Source organism: Heliangelus exortis, chromosome 2 (genome assembly GCF_036169615.1).
Source record: "Heliangelus exortis chromosome 2, bHelExo1.hap1, whole genome shotgun sequence".
Taxonomy (NCBI): Eukaryota; Metazoa; Chordata; class Aves; order Apodiformes; family Trochilidae; genus Heliangelus; species Heliangelus exortis.
Window position 1 is genome coordinate 57,933,307 of NC_092423.1, and position 16,320 is coordinate 57,949,626.

Genomic DNA, 16,320 nt, shown 5'->3' on the forward strand with positions numbered 1-16,320 from the left:
AAAGCCCTGGGAGTCACCAGCTCCCTCTGTTAGCCATGGCAGGCAGCAAAACAGTCAGGTGCAGGGTACAACAGAGAGAGCAGGAATTCAAACACCTTCAAACAGAAAATCCTTTCCTTCCACACTGGTGAACCAGAGATAGAAGCCACGGAGAGCTGCACTGACCCTGCAGCAAGGCACAGCCTTGATTTTCCATCATATTGGCAATGCAGTATGGGATAAGGGGATGGCAGCAGAGATGTTTTTGTTGACCTCAGACAAAATTGAGTTTCCCCACATGCTTTCATTTTCTCCCCGAGCCTTCTATCTCTGAAGGCATTTCCTGGGTCTGACCAGCACACACAAAGTTCTGCAGATTCGGACATTTCTGCTTCTGTGCCCTGAGGAAGCTGTCTCTAGGGCAGGCTTTGCTTTAGGAATCCTTTTCCTGATTCTCCAGCAGTGAACTCCCATCCCTCACCGTGCTGGTACCTCTCAGCAGGCAGTGTGAGTTATCCCCATGTCAAGAAGAGAGACTCTTGCAGTGCTGAGTACTAGATCAGTGACTAGGGCTGGCTCTGCATTACAGCTGAGCTATAATCTTGTTCTCCCACCTCACTTGCCACTTACAGGTAATTGCTTTTGGACAGATGGCAAGCTAGTAGTGAGGTTATGTGACTAGCAGCTTGGCTGTCTTCCCACTCATCCAAAAAGAAACCCGCATCAGTTTACACAGAGAGAGCTTCATTTTCTCTGTCCTGCTTCCCTTCCAGTGCCACAAACAAGGTTACACAGCAGCTGATTGCTTCAACAACTGGAAAATTTCCCCGTGTGATCACTACTTACACCTGGGGCTCTCTCCATGCCAAGGGGGCAGAGCTGGACCAAAGCACAGAGGCATCTCTCTGTGTGATTGCTGTTGTTACAATGCATGTGCAACACAACACCGGGCAGATGTGCAGGGACCCTGATTGATGTCACTAGCAGAGCTACTCTGGTCAGGAAAAATCTCTTCTAATACAAGCAGGGCCAAACTTGATAGCAGAGATAGGCAGAAATGCACGAGGCATTTTGACTGCCTCAAATGGTTTCTTTCAGGCTTAGGTTCCTGAGGTCCGTTGTTAAAAAATGTGATTTCCCGCAGTAGTTTCAGGAATTCAGATATGGATCATCTTAAAAGACTTATTTTTCTGAAAATGTAATTGAATGTTTCTTTTTAATAAGATTTCCATGTGGAGTTTTTTGCTCTGAAGACTACACATGTTAAGCACATCACAAACTTAAATTACTATGAGAAGCAGATTTTCTTCCCCTTTCTTTTATTTCTGAGCTCATACAATACACATAAGCTGAAACCATTCAAGATACTTATTCCTTAATTTTTTGCATCCTTCAGTATAGCATCCAACTCCTAACATGCGCAGATGTCCTCTTATATTGCTTTTGACTCTCAACCCTCCATCTACTCTAGTACCAAAGATAATGTAAAAGGATCTAGGAGAATTATAGCTAGCCATACACAGGTACAAAGGCAATGTAAAGGCCTCCAGCTAGGATATTTTTAAAAAAGAAAGTTATTATTATTTTTTAGTAACTTGAAATATTTTACTATTTTCTCACAGTGAAGAAATTTATGCCAAAAATTGAAAGACACCTATAAACAAGGCAAAGCTGCTACAACCACAGGGTAAACATATCAAAGCCAATAAATCTGATTTTCCTTCATCTCTTTCCTAGAACTGGATAGAACTGTACATGTTTGCCAACAGTTAGCTTGGTTTTTAAATTGCAGATTTTCTACCATTGCTTTAGGTGTATTTTAGGTATAGATAAGTATGTACTAGATCCCTAGGTTAACCTGCCCTGGCCAGGGGGTTGGAGTACATGATCTCCAGACGTCCTTTCCAACCCCTAATATTCTGTGACTCCGTAATATAATGTCTGTGTCACCTGCCTTGCACATGATGTTCAGATGGAAAGATCACCTCCTACAGATAGGATGAACTCCATTCAGCTGGGACCAAGGAAAACAACAAAGGATCATCATGAAAGAGCCAATATCCTGATAAAGGGAGAAGGCACTCTGGGAACCAGAAGCTGTGGGAGGAAATACATCCCTAGCTGTGTTCCTGCAGATGAGTTTGGAATTCAGTGGAAAGAGAAGACAACAACCAGTGATTGTAGGCAGGGGAGACAACAGCTCATTTTCCTCCACTGAGCACATGTGGCATGGCCATTTTACCCAAGGGAACATTTTGACTGAGAATTCCCAAATCTGTCCTTCAAATAGGCTCTAATAAATAAAAAGCATACATGCATGTGCTTATCCCTTACAGGTCTGGTCATCCATTAAAATCCCTCAGCCTTCCAGCCCAAATAGCCAGGAATTACTTTTCAATACACTTTTGAAGGTAGTTGTCTGTAATCTGGTTCCATACAATGCGCATTTAGTTTGCAAAATCAAATTCATGCTTAGAACCTGGAGCAAAACACAACAGAACACACAGGACCCATGGAAAAAAACAAGATGTATACATTATAGAGAAACAGTGGGAATTATTTCTACAAAAGAAGAATTATAGTAGACTATTTTGTATATTGCTTGCTTGAAGCTACATGAACATTATAACCAAAGCCCTTTTTATTCTTACTACTTTTGCCAAGAGAACAGGAAATAAACAGTTTACTACTAGAGGAAATTCAGGAGGGGCCATAAATACTTACCACATATCACAGTTATAGAGAATGGTATCTTCTCTTCTTAGAGCAGATTATGATCTTTCTTCTAGCTCAGCAATGCAAAAAGGCAAATTATTCAACAAACCTGCTTTTTGCCTGAGCAATTTAGAGGCTTACTGCTGCTGATTACAATTACAAGGCATAGAGAAGACTACAATAAAGAGAAATTTCAGCTGCAGTTTTGCTGAAGCCAGGTCAGGAATGGGAGAACAAAGCAAAATCTGTCAACTCAGCTATGGAGTGCTCTCTCTTTATTCTGTTCGAGGCATCTTGCTTTCATAACTCCGCTGTAAAACATTTTGATTAAAGCTATGGTTTTGGCCAATGCAGTAGCAAATAGGTCTTTCAGTGCAACTCCCTATTTGAGAGGCATTTTGTTAGTGATCGGCTGAGCAAATTCCCACTCACAATAACAGCTGGGAAACCCTGCTGAGGGCATCTGTTGGGTGGTTAATACTTGTTGGGAAGTATCTCACTTAAAATGTGTTTTGTTTACAAGAGGAATTCCAATGCTTTTCAACGTAATGTTGAAAATATTGTGCCTCCTGTTTGCTTACATGTAATGTTTGATCCACGTCTTTGCACATGTAATGATTTTCCTCCCTACTGGGGGTTAACATATTGAAGGGCTTTTCTGATTGCCTTCAAGTTTCAACTGAGCTATACTAAAGTATTATAAGACACTGCCAGCTGAATTGTCTCCTTTCTAGCCAGCAAAGCTAAGGAGAACTCTATGGGAGCTAAAATTCAAATGCATGTCAGAGCAAGCAGGACCTACTATAACTTCTGCACCAGTACTGAGAGCAGAATGGCCACCTCTTCTCCTGTGGCTACCACTTTTTAAGCACTGTTCTCTCTGGAGACTCTGCTTTTGCACATACTCTGCACTGAGTTCCTCTGCCCTGCAGGGGCTGTTGGAACCATATTAAAACTTTGGAACATATGAAAGGATCCAAGTGTGAAACAGACACAAGCCTCTTCCAAGTTATTTTGCCACTATAATACCCACAAAAAGCAGGAAAAGAGGTCACAACAGAGTGTCTGCCAACAGCACATTTCAAAAACCTCTAAGGAAGTCTATACTGTCATTTAAACAGTAAGTCCTTCCTTAGACCTGATTTCGTACTGGGTTCACATTCATGTGGTAAACATGCAAAGGTGCTTCAGGCACAAACATCCTTATCCTCCAGTGACAGAGGGAAACCCTCCAGTGTACCCTAGATCAGCAAGGTAGAGGTGGACATCAGGGTAGTATGGAGGGTGATCCCAAGAACGTACTGTCTAGCTCACCAGCAGAAGCAATCTAGATGCCTTGATACAGCAATAAGCTTGCAGCAGAATATGGAGACAGAGTGGAACCTGTGGAAAAATGGTCTCAGGAACAGCGTGGCCAGCAGGTCCAAGGAAGTGATTCTGCCCCTGTACTCAGCACTGGTGAGGCCTCACCTCGAATACTGTGTCCAGTTCTGGGCCCCTCAGTTCAGGAAGGATATCGAGGTCCTGGAGCAGGTCCAAAGGAGGGCAACCAGGCTGGTGAAGGGACTCCAGCACAGATCCTATGAGGAGAGGCTGAGGGAGCTGGGGGTGTTCAGCCTGGAGAAGAGGAGGCTCAGAGGAGACCTCACCACTCTCTACAACTCCCTGAAAGGAGGGTGTAGCCAGGGGGGGGTTGGTCTCTTTTCCCAGGCAACTCTCAGCAAGACAAGAGGGCACGGTCTCAAGATGTGCCAGGGAAGGTTTAGGTTGGACATTAGAAAGAATTTCTTTACTGAGAGGGTGATCAAGCATTGGAATGGGCTGCCCCGGGAAGTGGTGGATTCTCCATCCCTGAAGATATTTAAAAAGAGACTGGATGTGGCACTCAGTGCCATGGTCTGGTAACTGCAGCGGTAGTGGATCAAGGGTTGGACTTGATGATCTCTGAGGTCCCTTCCAACCCAGCCAATTCTATGATTCTGTGATTCTATGACTCTACAGCTCAGGCTTGCTCTTTAAGATGCACAAATAGGCGTAAGCAGGAGCAGTTTCCAGGGAAATCATCTCTTTGCCTGCAGAATTTGACCCCTATGCCTAATAGCTGTTTAAATACAAATCTAAATTTTAAAATTCTTGCTTAAATACCTGCAGAACTGGTGTCCAGTCCGAAAAGGTTCCCAACTGCAGAGTTCCCTCTCGCAGACATGTTTTAAAATAAGACTGAGAGATTTTTAGGATTGCGCTCTCTTGTGGACACAGGGAAAGATTACAATACAGGTTGGTTTAAGGGAATGCTGCTCATCAAGCTAATAATACACACTTCCCATGCACATTCAAAAGCAATGGCATTGCTTCGGGCAACTACTCAGAAATTTTAGGAAGAAAACAGGAAATACCACACATCTGAATTCGGATGGTAAGCACCAGCACAGTCAGTCTGACCATAGAACACGGCTGTAAACACTTGCATTCAGGGAGGGGTGCTACAGATTTAATGTTAAGTATTTACAGACTGAACTTTGGCTTCCATTTGCAAAAAAATACCTTCTGTAGTAAAATGCTTTCCAGCAGTTACATGAGCACTGGAACTTAGAACAGCAGCAGAAAAAAAAAAAGAGTGAAATAATTATCAGTACTTCTTTTTTTCAGGATCTCTCCTTTTCCCTGTGTTCTTCCATCAAACTGTATAGGGTATCTAGCAGACATTTTGCTCATATAGGTCTGAGTATGTCAGTATTGATACCTCTGTTATTTTGGTAAATACATAGTAACTGTTCACATCTTGCTCCTCTATCTTGTCTCAATTCTGATATTGTTTTCCAAATATGTTCTAAAAAGACATTATTACCATTTCAGAAATACATATCTGACGCAGTACCTCACAAATGCAAACATGATTTAGTACTAAGTTAAATAAGCTCCTTCTGGGTGTAACTTGCAGACCCGAAGCCTAAATAAGTGTTAATGTAAGCTGATCTGGTGCTCCAGACTTATTCCTGACATATACTGATGTAAAATGACAACAGAATGAGATTCTTATGAAATAATTTATTCACCTGCATACCACATGTTACCATTCTCAACTGTTAGAAGAGCCAGGGACTGTGATGGCACTTAGCTTACTTGGTCCTAAAATCCACAATACATTAAAGCTTTTTATTGAAAGATGTCATATTACAATACTTAAACTCTGTATTGATATTTGTACCTGTAAAACACTGTGATTTAGTAGAGCTACCCCTTTTACAGGTCTGTGGCTAAGTGACAGGAATGAACAGAAAGCAAACTTCCTTGGTATACATAGTTTTGCAGTGCCTGATTCTCAAAAGCAAGGTAAGTTAGGTTTCTGCAGTTTTCAAAATAAAGTGCTAGCTGAAACTAGACTTTTGCTGTATATTGAAAATACTCTAAGAAAGCAGGCACTCTAGAGAATTCAGACCAACTAGTGAGAGGTTTTTATCTGTGTTTTTGCTATCACACTAACCTCAGAGTCTTAATGCTGAGGATATATATAAGCACTATAAATTCTGTACACACGAATACAGCTGTACTACTAGCTCTTCCATACTGCTAGATTAACTTTTGGGTTTTTTTCTCATTTTCTGCCTAATATCACAGATGTCATGTACAGAGGGAGGATAACCAGCTCTAAGCTTTAGCTTATCTACTGAATCTTACACACATGGTTACGAGCCCACAATGTGAAAAACAAAGTGGTCTGAAGATAAAACATCATCAGTGCTTCAGAACAACTGCACAGTGGTGACTATTCTTAACTGTTTCAAAGTTATTACCTCTTATTGGGGAAAAACAAAATTAAAGCAAATCAGCAACGAAAGTACACAGGACTAAACCAAAAAAATAAACCAAGTGTATCTAGCTAAAGCCACTTAAAATGAAGAAAGGCTTCTGCTAGTATGCAAGTACAGTGACATCGTGTGGAGGTCTTAGAGAAGCTGATTTTACAGAGGGACAGAGCAAACTAGTCTGCATGTTGCATAATTAAGAGAAAAACTACTGTGGTAGTTCATTTAATACATATACCATTTATATTATTTGGTAGAAATTAGGCTTTATTGCTTTTATAATGAGGAATGGAAAAGAATAATAATAAAAAAAAAGGCCGATAAATAGCTAGTAAGAAAAACTTTTCAAAGCAAAAATTAATGGAGTGGAGTCCAAACAGCTTTGCAGCAGCTTCCTCTGCTCTCCCAGGAAGCAGTTATATTTATCATTTAAGTATTATCCATACAATAAAATAAAGGTATAAGGACAAAGCTGTAAGATACTAAACAAGGAGTTCTGTTGTAAACGCATACAATAAAACATAAACATAACATCCATATTAAATGTTTTTTAAAAACAGACATATAATTTATAAATAAAGCATGGATAATTATGCTGTTCCTTTCCACTGATGAATAGACTTTGACAAATTTATTATATATACTTCTTGAGAAAGCAAGTTAAATCACAAGGAAAAAATAAAATAATATATACCTGCTTTGCAGTACAGTATGGAAGATTTGGACCCTTCAGATTATATCAGAGTATACGAGTTTCTGGTTCAAATCCTCACTGTAAAGTGTCATAACTCGGCCAAGATACTCAACTCTGACAGTTTTACAGCAAATGAAAATGTTTTGATTTTCTTTTACCTGAGTAACCTAAGTAAACAGATTACAAGGCAATTTAAACATATTGGCTAATACAAGTTTTACTGGACTTCTCATATATAGAAATGTACTTTGACACTATTTGCCATTTTACAATACAAAATGAATAAGAATTTTAAAACATATCTACTGAGCAGCCATATCTTTGATATCTGTACAGATCAACAGGTGCAGTGGAATTATGTACAGAATTTATTGTTAAATTTTTAAACAACCTTTGTGCAACCTGGCTGTAATGTGCATTTATAGAACTGCTGTCAACGTCACGTATCTGTTATGTTTACTGGTGCCAGAAATGGAGAGTACAGAATAGGACAACAGCTCCTAAAATTATACTGTGCTATGCAGACATCTGTACATAGTTCAAATAGTGCATATTACTCAATGTCTGATGAGGAATAGTAGTTTGCTGCTAACACAGACATGGGCATTTACAGGTATTAGCTTTGTTGTAGTAAGTATCGACAAATTAACTTCCATATCTGAACATTGAAGGAAAGGACTCGAATTAAGAAGCTGTGTAATAATTAAATCAGGGAAGTTATGGAACAAATAACAAAACTTTCAATTCAGCTTATACAAGATCAGTACAGTAGGAAAAAACCCTTCACAGTAGCAAAAAAATCCTTTGCAGTAGAAATGAAACCATTCAGAAGCACTGTCAAATCAGGAGTAATTAGGTTTTATTTTTTAATTGTAGCAATTGAAAGTTAAAAAAAAAAATTAACATGAAGAAAACTTAGTTTATTGTCGATAGTCTTGTTAGTATAATCCTGTGTTATTCTACCTGTCAGATGTTTCCTTCTCTTTTTGTGCTCTATTCACTCTACCACTTTTGATTTATTTTTAAAAATTTCCTTAGTCCTTAAGTCCATAGACAATAAAGCACTGAATGTGCTATTTGCAGACTGGCGTGACTGAAAAACCGTAATTACTTCTACGAGGTAAGCTTGGAGTAACTTGGAGGAGAAAATTTGCGCTTCAAGTACTTGAGAATGTAAAGTGGAAGACAGCTTACAACAGTGATTGCTGACACTTTCCACAGGAAGGTCACAGTTGTGATAAAGGCAACATCTGCAGAAATAAAAAGGGAGAATAAGTTATGGAAGCTGATAACATGGAAACTGTAACTTCCGTAGTGCAAATTCAATAAAAATCTCTTAATTCTTTGTTTATGCCGTTGTGTTCAAGACCATTCAATATTTTTTTAAAAAGGCAACAAAACAGAAAAAATCTCAACATTTTGGTTTTGCTGACAATTTTTCTTTAGACAGCAAATTCAGAGTTCCTTTATAGTTATTACACTGTCTTGCAGCATAAAATAATTTTAGAAGAAATAAAATCTCAGTTTAAAAGCAAAACTTTCTCATAATAAAAATTAAGCCAACTTATTTTTCTACAAGTAAGAATGATTTTTATCTGCTATAATACAAGCTTGTAACCAGAAATTCTATTACTATTTTTGATTCGTTATTCCATATTAGATTATGTTTCTCCTAAACAGTCACAAAAACTAGACTGAATGACTCTTAAAACCTTAGAGATTAAATTCAAACTCAAAAATTTAAAGGCAAAATAGGTAGTGGTATTGCCACAAGCCAGTGAAAAGCAATTTTTGTGACTAATTATAGCAAGAATTATGACACTTACTACTGAAATTTTTTTACCATATTTGCAAGCATCAGGTCATACTTAGTGATTATGGAAAAATCCCAGAACCCAGGTAAGCTGAAGAATTGAGGTTATTTACTTTTACCCCCATCATTAACAAAGGTGCATATTAAATAACTTACTATTTTTATGAATTTTAAAATTTAAAAAAAATAACTTCAAAAACATTAAATTTCACCTACCTAAGAATGCTCCAAAAGACACTCTGCCTATACCTGTTTCACAGAGGGAGAATGAAAATGAAAGGATATATTTAATGAAAATACAGAAGTTAAGTGAAAAAAACCCAAAAAGCTTAGACATACAAAGGAAATGAAAAAGGTATTAGTAGCATTAACTGGAATATTATAGTCTTTTACATGACAATCAGCATATTTTACACAGCAATTAAACCAAAACATTTTGAAAATATAGAGGTTTTATATTTCATCACGTTCTAAGTAGATAGGCAATTTTCTTACATCTGACTTAAAGGTACAATTTACTGCATAAACAACTTGATCAAAATTGTTTTAATTTGAATGAAAATTAACTTTGGAAAAGGTAATAAAGAAATGCTTTCCTGCTTCTACTTATAAGAAATACCTGGGATATTAGATTTCAATGTAGAAATTTGCTATATAGCTTTAGCCTAAATCTGCTTAGACATACTAAAAACCTGTGTAATGTATAACAGAGACATGCCTATCATATCAGGCCACTGAGTGCAATTAATTCAGAAACTTTAAAAATTATTTACTTCCAAGAGTCAGAACTGTAAAGAAGTAGCAAATATCTTTATCTTTCTAATTTGAGTGCCCTGTGACATAGTTGTCCTTATGACATAATTTCTCTGAGAGAAGATGAGGCCTGTAAGTAACATCACTGACAGAAGGGTTTATTTCCCGATGAGGCCATGCACTAGTGGACTGTTCCCTGATATGTGGAAGTTGTTCTGTACCTTGAACTGTAAAGCATAATTTAGGTAAATAAATTACATAAACAAAAAAAGGATCTCTTCCCACAGTTACACGGTGACAGATTAAATAGGAGTAAAGTATTAAGCAGAAGTGAGACTGAAAAGCATTTTCTCAGATTAATTAGTAACACACAGTAAAAAATATCTTTACAAAAGCCCATGAAACTGTAGCCTTTTTAGTACCCTTAATGATGAAAAACACAGAAGCTAAGTCCTCAGAATGCAAGAAGCCATTCAGACTTTTACTTAATAAGTTGCTTGGACCTGTCCAGCAAATACATGACGATAGTGAAGCACTCCCCTTGACAGAAGGGTCTGCAAGAAACAAAGTCCCTGCAGTTTTTATACATCTGTGAACACCACTGGAAGGTGTTTCTCACTGAAGAACACCTAATGAAGGGTGGAAGGACTGGCTCTCCACCAATACTGAATTTACAAAAGTGAAGCATCAAGTTTTGCTTCATGAAGTTCCTGGAAGTTTGGATTAAAGAGCTAGTACCTGTATCAGCTTTGGCTTGTTCCTTTCATTTGTAATCTGACTGTGGAGATCCAGGAATCAACCCTGTAATCTCTCTTAAGGAATCTGTGCATCAGTGTCAGAAAAAGGTACCCTGACAAACCTGAAACAGTGTGCAGTACAAGTACCAAGCCCAGCAGTTTGCTTCTACATTAAGATTTGAATCCTGAGAAATCCGGAAAGTAGAAGAACACCTGGGACAGGGAGCTAAGCATTTACTGACTAAAAATATAATTATATAATATAAAGACTTTACCATAGTGTCGAAGACCTGTCACATGAGAGAGTGAAAGGAGGACTATGAGCAAAACAACACCACAAAGCAAAGCACCAGTTCCTTGAGTGCATTGATGACAACTTCCTCCTCCAAATGGTAGAGAAACCAAAAAAGGTGCTTTGCTGGACCTTGTTCTCATCAACAGTGATGGGCTGGTGAGTGACGTAAAACTCAATGAGAGACTAGGCTGCAGTGACAGTAACACTGAAGAAGTCAAGATCCTTAGGGCATCAAGAAAAGTGCAAAGTAAGCTGATGACACTTGATTTTAAAAGGGCAGACTTTTGGTCTCTTCAAGGATCTGCTTGGTAGGGTAGAATAGAACAAAGATCTAGATGGGAAGGGAGCCCAGGAAGCTGGACCATCTTCAAGGATCACCTCCTGAATACCCAGGACCAATGTGTCCCAATGAAGAGGAAGTCAGGAAGGAATGCCAGGAAGCTGGAGTGGATTAGCAAAGAACTCCTGGAGTTAAACCAAAGTTTACAGAGGATGTAAGCAAGGACAGATTATCCTGGGAGAAGTGCAGGTGTAATTCTGGGAGAAGCACAGAGAGGTAGTCAGAGAAGCAAGAGATTAGGTTAAGAAGGCAAAAGCACAGGAGAGTTTGATGTGGTAAGGGGGATTAAGGGCAACAAGAAAAATTTCTATAGGTATGTCAATGATAAGAGGAAGACTAGGGAAAATGTGGATCCACTCCAGAAGGAAACAGGAGAGCTGTAGATCATCACATCACTCAAGATGTAGAGAAGGGTGGGGCAGTCAGTGACAACTTTGCCTCTGTATTCACTGACAAGGACTCTGGTCACAGCCTCCATGTTATAGAAGCCAAACGCAGGGACTGGGAAAAGGAAGATCCCTACACTGTAGACGAAGAGCAGGTTCAAGACCACCTAAAGAGCCTGAAGGTGAACAAGTCCATCGGCTCCTGAGGTAGATGGTAGATGAAGCTGCTAAGCTGCTGTACATCATATTTGAAAAGTCATGGCAGTCTGGTGAAGTACCTGCTGACTGGAAAAGGGGAAACACGACCAACATTTTCAAAAAGGGAAAAAGAGAAGACACAGGGAATTATAGAACAGTCTCACCTCTGTGACTGGCAAGATCATGGAGCAGATCCTGCCTTGGGCTCTGCTAAAGCATGGGGATTGGTGACTGGTGAACAAAGAGGTGATTGGTGATAGCCAACATGGTTTCACTAAGGGCAAGTCCTACCTGACTAATTTGTTGGCCTCTTATGATGGGGTCACAGCTTTAGTGGACTAAGGCAGAGAAACAGACATCATCTACCTGGACCAGTGCAAAGCCTTCAACATTGGCCTGCACCACATTCTGGTCTCTAAACTGGAACAATATGGATTTGATGGATGGACACTCACTGGATAAGGAACTGGCTGGATGGTAGCACCTAAAGAGTTGTGATCAGAGGCTCAGTGTCCAAATAGAGATGTGTGATGAGTGGTGTTCCTCAAGGGCTGGTACTTAGACCACTGCTGTTTAAGATCTTGGTGACATGGACAGTGGAATCAAATGCACCCTCAGCAAGTTTGCTGATGACACAAATTGTGTGGAGAAGTCAACATGCTAGAGGGAAGGGATGCCATCCAGAGGGACCTTCACAGGCTCAAAAAGTGGGCTTTTGCAAACTGCATTAAGTTCAACAAAGCCAAGTGCAAGGTTCTACACCTGGGTTGAGGCAATGCCATGCATGAATAGGGGCTGGGAGAAGAAAGGATTGTGGGCAGCCCTGAGGAGAAGGACTTGGGGCTAATGGTGGACCAGAAACTTAACATGAGCCATTAGCATGCACTTGCAGCCCAGAAAGACAGCTGGGTCCTGGGCTGCATCACAAGAAGCACAGACAGCAGGTCGAGGGAGGCGATTCTCCCATCCTTACTCTGCTCTTTTGAGACCCCACCTGGAGTGCTGTGTCCAGCTCTGGAAGAAGGACATGTTTGGAGGAAACCCAGAAAAATGATCAGCGGGCTGGTAGTGTTCAAGGCCAGGCTGGATGGGGCCTTGAGCTGCCTGATCTAGTGGGAGGTGTCACTGTCCATGGCAGGGGGAGTGGAGGTAAATGATCTGTAAGGTCCCTTCCAACCCTAGCCATTCTATGATTCTACAACATAACATTTAATTCTGCTCTGAGAAATGACAGTTTAATAAGGGCAACTCCTTACTCATCAGCCTCTGGAAAAGGGAGAGAAAGAGCAAGATTCTACTTTTTGTGAGGTACAGTCAAAATTATATATATTTTTGTAAAAGTTACATTTGTAAAATCCTACTAAGACTGAGATAGTTGTTTTTACTAAGGATAGTTTTATATAAAAAGTATGTATTATTTTGATACTCAGATCCTTGACTGCTAAGATTTGCAGATAAGATCTGTTTTCATCTTGTGAACTACGAACAATCAGAACCTTAAGACATACAGACATTTGAAGTAAAGCAATTTTAATATAAGCCTCGTGTAATTATGAAACAATTATTCTTATATAAAGTGTATGCATATATACACACACACACACACTGCCCTCTGCTGCATTCTCTAGCAATACTTCTAGCAAAGCTTGTGTGTTAGCCCTAATGACGTCCACTTAGTCTGGTAAACAAAGTAATTCACCAACTCAGTGAAAGATCCTGAAATCACATATATTTCAACAGTGTAAATCTCAAATTTGATTTAAGGTATGCAGTTTGGACTGTCAAGATAAGATCAAGAATGGGAAAAGCTTCTGTGGTTTGAGTAATGCTTATCACCTACACAAGTCATACTAACACGAAGAAAAGACTATCATACTCTAGGAGAAAAAGGTAAGAGAATATTTTGACTTAGCATTAATTAAGCCTAATTTCAACTCAGCTGTATTTCTTCTGGAGAAAGCTGTATTTCACAAAACATAGCATCACATTTTATTTTCTTAATAAAAAAGAGAAAAAATATTAAAAATATAAAGCACAGTTCTTTGCTAAAAAACTTCTACTACTACTCACCAAAGTATTCATTTAGAAATGCAAGAGAGGCCACATAGCAGCCAAGACTGAGGAATTCAGCCACCACCATTAACCAGTGCCATGTTCGTATGGTCAGTGCAACCATCAAGAGCTCAGTCAAGATGAGGGCAGTGAAAGAAATGGCAACAACATGTACAAATTCAGATTCAAAAAGCAACAGGGCTCCATACATCAGAATACCACCTAGGAAAGGCAAACAAAATTAACAATACACTCAGCACCAAAATTCCATTGTGCCAGCTTTTATAATGCACACTGAACATTTGATTATTGGGCAAGTTTTCATAATAGACAATTTCTTTTATAGGGCAACACCATCTTTCTAAGAGACCAGAAGTAGTATCTTACTGTACTTCGTACAATACTTGTACCGACCAGAATAGAGCTGTACAGAAATAAGACTATTACAAAATTAAACACCTTTGGGTGTGATATAGCTGATAAACTCATTTTGTGAAGTGCTACAAACTAATGAGATACTGTTGAAAGTCTAATTACTTTTAACTGATTACATAATTCAGATTTCTTCAACAGTACTTCTGTCATCCCATGAAAGAAAACTACTGTGTGCAAATATATGAAATGTGATAGGCACTTATTAAATTTTTTTCTGGATTAGCATTTAATTAAAAATATGTCTTTTCTTAGGCAACATGCATCAATAATAATACCAGTCCATACTGTGTTTTGAACAGGCCTGGCACATTACAGGAGTATTGATTTACGAGATAAACAGAAAGCAATATGCATAACTGCTGCTGAAATATTAAACTTTCGGAATTCAACCTGCAGCTGAAAAACAATATTGCTAATAGTAGACAAAAATTTCTCAGTTCACTACAATTACTACTCTCTCTTACCTTGGTAAATACTGATTAAAACCCAGATGAGGAAGGTCTTAAATGACAAAGATCTTCCCTAAAGGAAACAATGAGAGGACAGTGAAACACAACTTTAAAAAAAAAAAATCTACTCAGATCATATAATTTTAATAGTTAATTACTAGAGACACATTTTACAAGTAAAATAAGCAGTCTTTGAAGTGATATGGGCTAAAAGGCTTTTACTAGTTTTCATGATTCTCCATTGCAAACTTGTATAGAGATCACATAAAGTCTAAGTTTGGGGGCAGGACAGCTAAGGCCTTTTCAATGCTTGGGCTGGTTTTCAGGTGGATAATGACAATTTACTGTCATTACTTTATTTCTTTATTTAAAAATTAGTTTATTTCTTATTTAAAATATTTTAATGTCAATTTTGTAAAATGTAGCTACAAGAAAAACAGGAGTGTGTACCTAGTGACCAAAACCTCAAGCAAAATTCTATCATTAATCCCTTTAAACGCTGGATAGACTATTTGCATTCATAGAATAAACACATTTTTCATTAAGCTGCAATTACCAAATTAATTTTAAATTTTCTTGTGATTGTGAATGTTACAAATTGAAACATGCATAAATCAAATAATAAATGCTTTATATGTGCATCTAAGTTGCATTCTGTGACTGCGCCGATGAAACACATCAGAACTGCAGAGTTGAAAGGCTATGCATTTAAAAGGATAAAATAGCAAACAAAGCAGCCATTTTGGCATAAAACAGAACAGGGAAGAATCATCACTTTACCAAAAAAGCAGTTCATTGAGGTAGGAAGTGATGAATTTACACCATTACTTCAGTATAGGCTAAACATTTTCTGGGACAGATGCAGTTCATGGCAAGATGCTAAAGATGTTTTTTTCATAATTCTATATATAGCCTAGAATGTTGGTGACAGGCTGAACATACAGGAAAAATATTTTTTGCTTCCTTGCTTTTTATAAGAGTTGCAGCCAAACTGAAATAGTTTTTTGCCACTTATATTAAACTTAATGTAAAATAGCTAGTGACTGAATTTCAAAACTGATTAACTTTTTTCACTGTGTGGCTGTAGTAGGTACCAGCAATCATCTTATTTTGGCCCTACATACAAACAATGATTACATTACATATGTTCATAATGGTACTGGCAATATGAATCAATATCTGCTGCAGGGCAGTTTGATTTATTCAAGGACATTAGATTTTTACTCTCCTATGAGTGCCTACTCATTTTTTCTTTAGTACTGGACACTGCTCCCACCTTAAATTCCAGTTACTGAGATATGTGAAATAACAATGAACTTGAGTTAGGCTCACCTTTATGTAATGAGAATGGGTTAAGTCACTCCTTAGGGAATGCTGCACAATAGGCTGTCAATCATTTTCATATGAAATCAGAGAACTCTCTTGTAAATTATTTCAAATTTTCATCAGCTTTTCTAGCCATAACTCCATAGGAACCACAGTAACATTAATGCTGATTCAGTGTCCTCTAGGCTATGTGACCACACTAATCTCTCTAAACATTGCTGATTTTCTTCTTGCACCAGAAGAAGAGTGTGTCAATGACTTGTGCCAATATAACTTATCCTTTTTAAAATTTAAAAAGCATTCTCATCTAGCATACTACTGAAAACAAATTCTAGGAATACA

The 16,320-nt window shown here is 38.4% G+C and overlaps 1 protein-coding gene across 1 annotated transcript in view; it reads right to left on the reverse strand.

Moving 5' to 3' along the window:
- Positions 1-8,036: 8,036 nt before the first annotated feature.
- The window catches only part of ATP9B (ATPase phospholipid transporting 9B (putative)), a 159,960-nt gene continuing 151,676 nt past the window's right edge, over positions 8,037-16,320 (reverse strand). Inside the window, exons 27-30 of the mRNA XM_071736298.1 lie at positions 14,668-14,725; positions 13,787-13,990; positions 9,224-9,256; positions 8,037-8,444 (exon numbers count right to left, since the gene is read on the reverse strand). Coding sequence (XP_071592399.1) covers positions 8,308-8,444; positions 9,224-9,256; positions 13,787-13,990; positions 14,668-14,725 — 432 coding nt within the window. The 3' untranslated portion in view covers positions 8,037-8,307. The remainder of the gene's footprint in view (positions 8,445-9,223; positions 9,257-13,786; positions 13,991-14,667; positions 14,726-16,320) is intronic.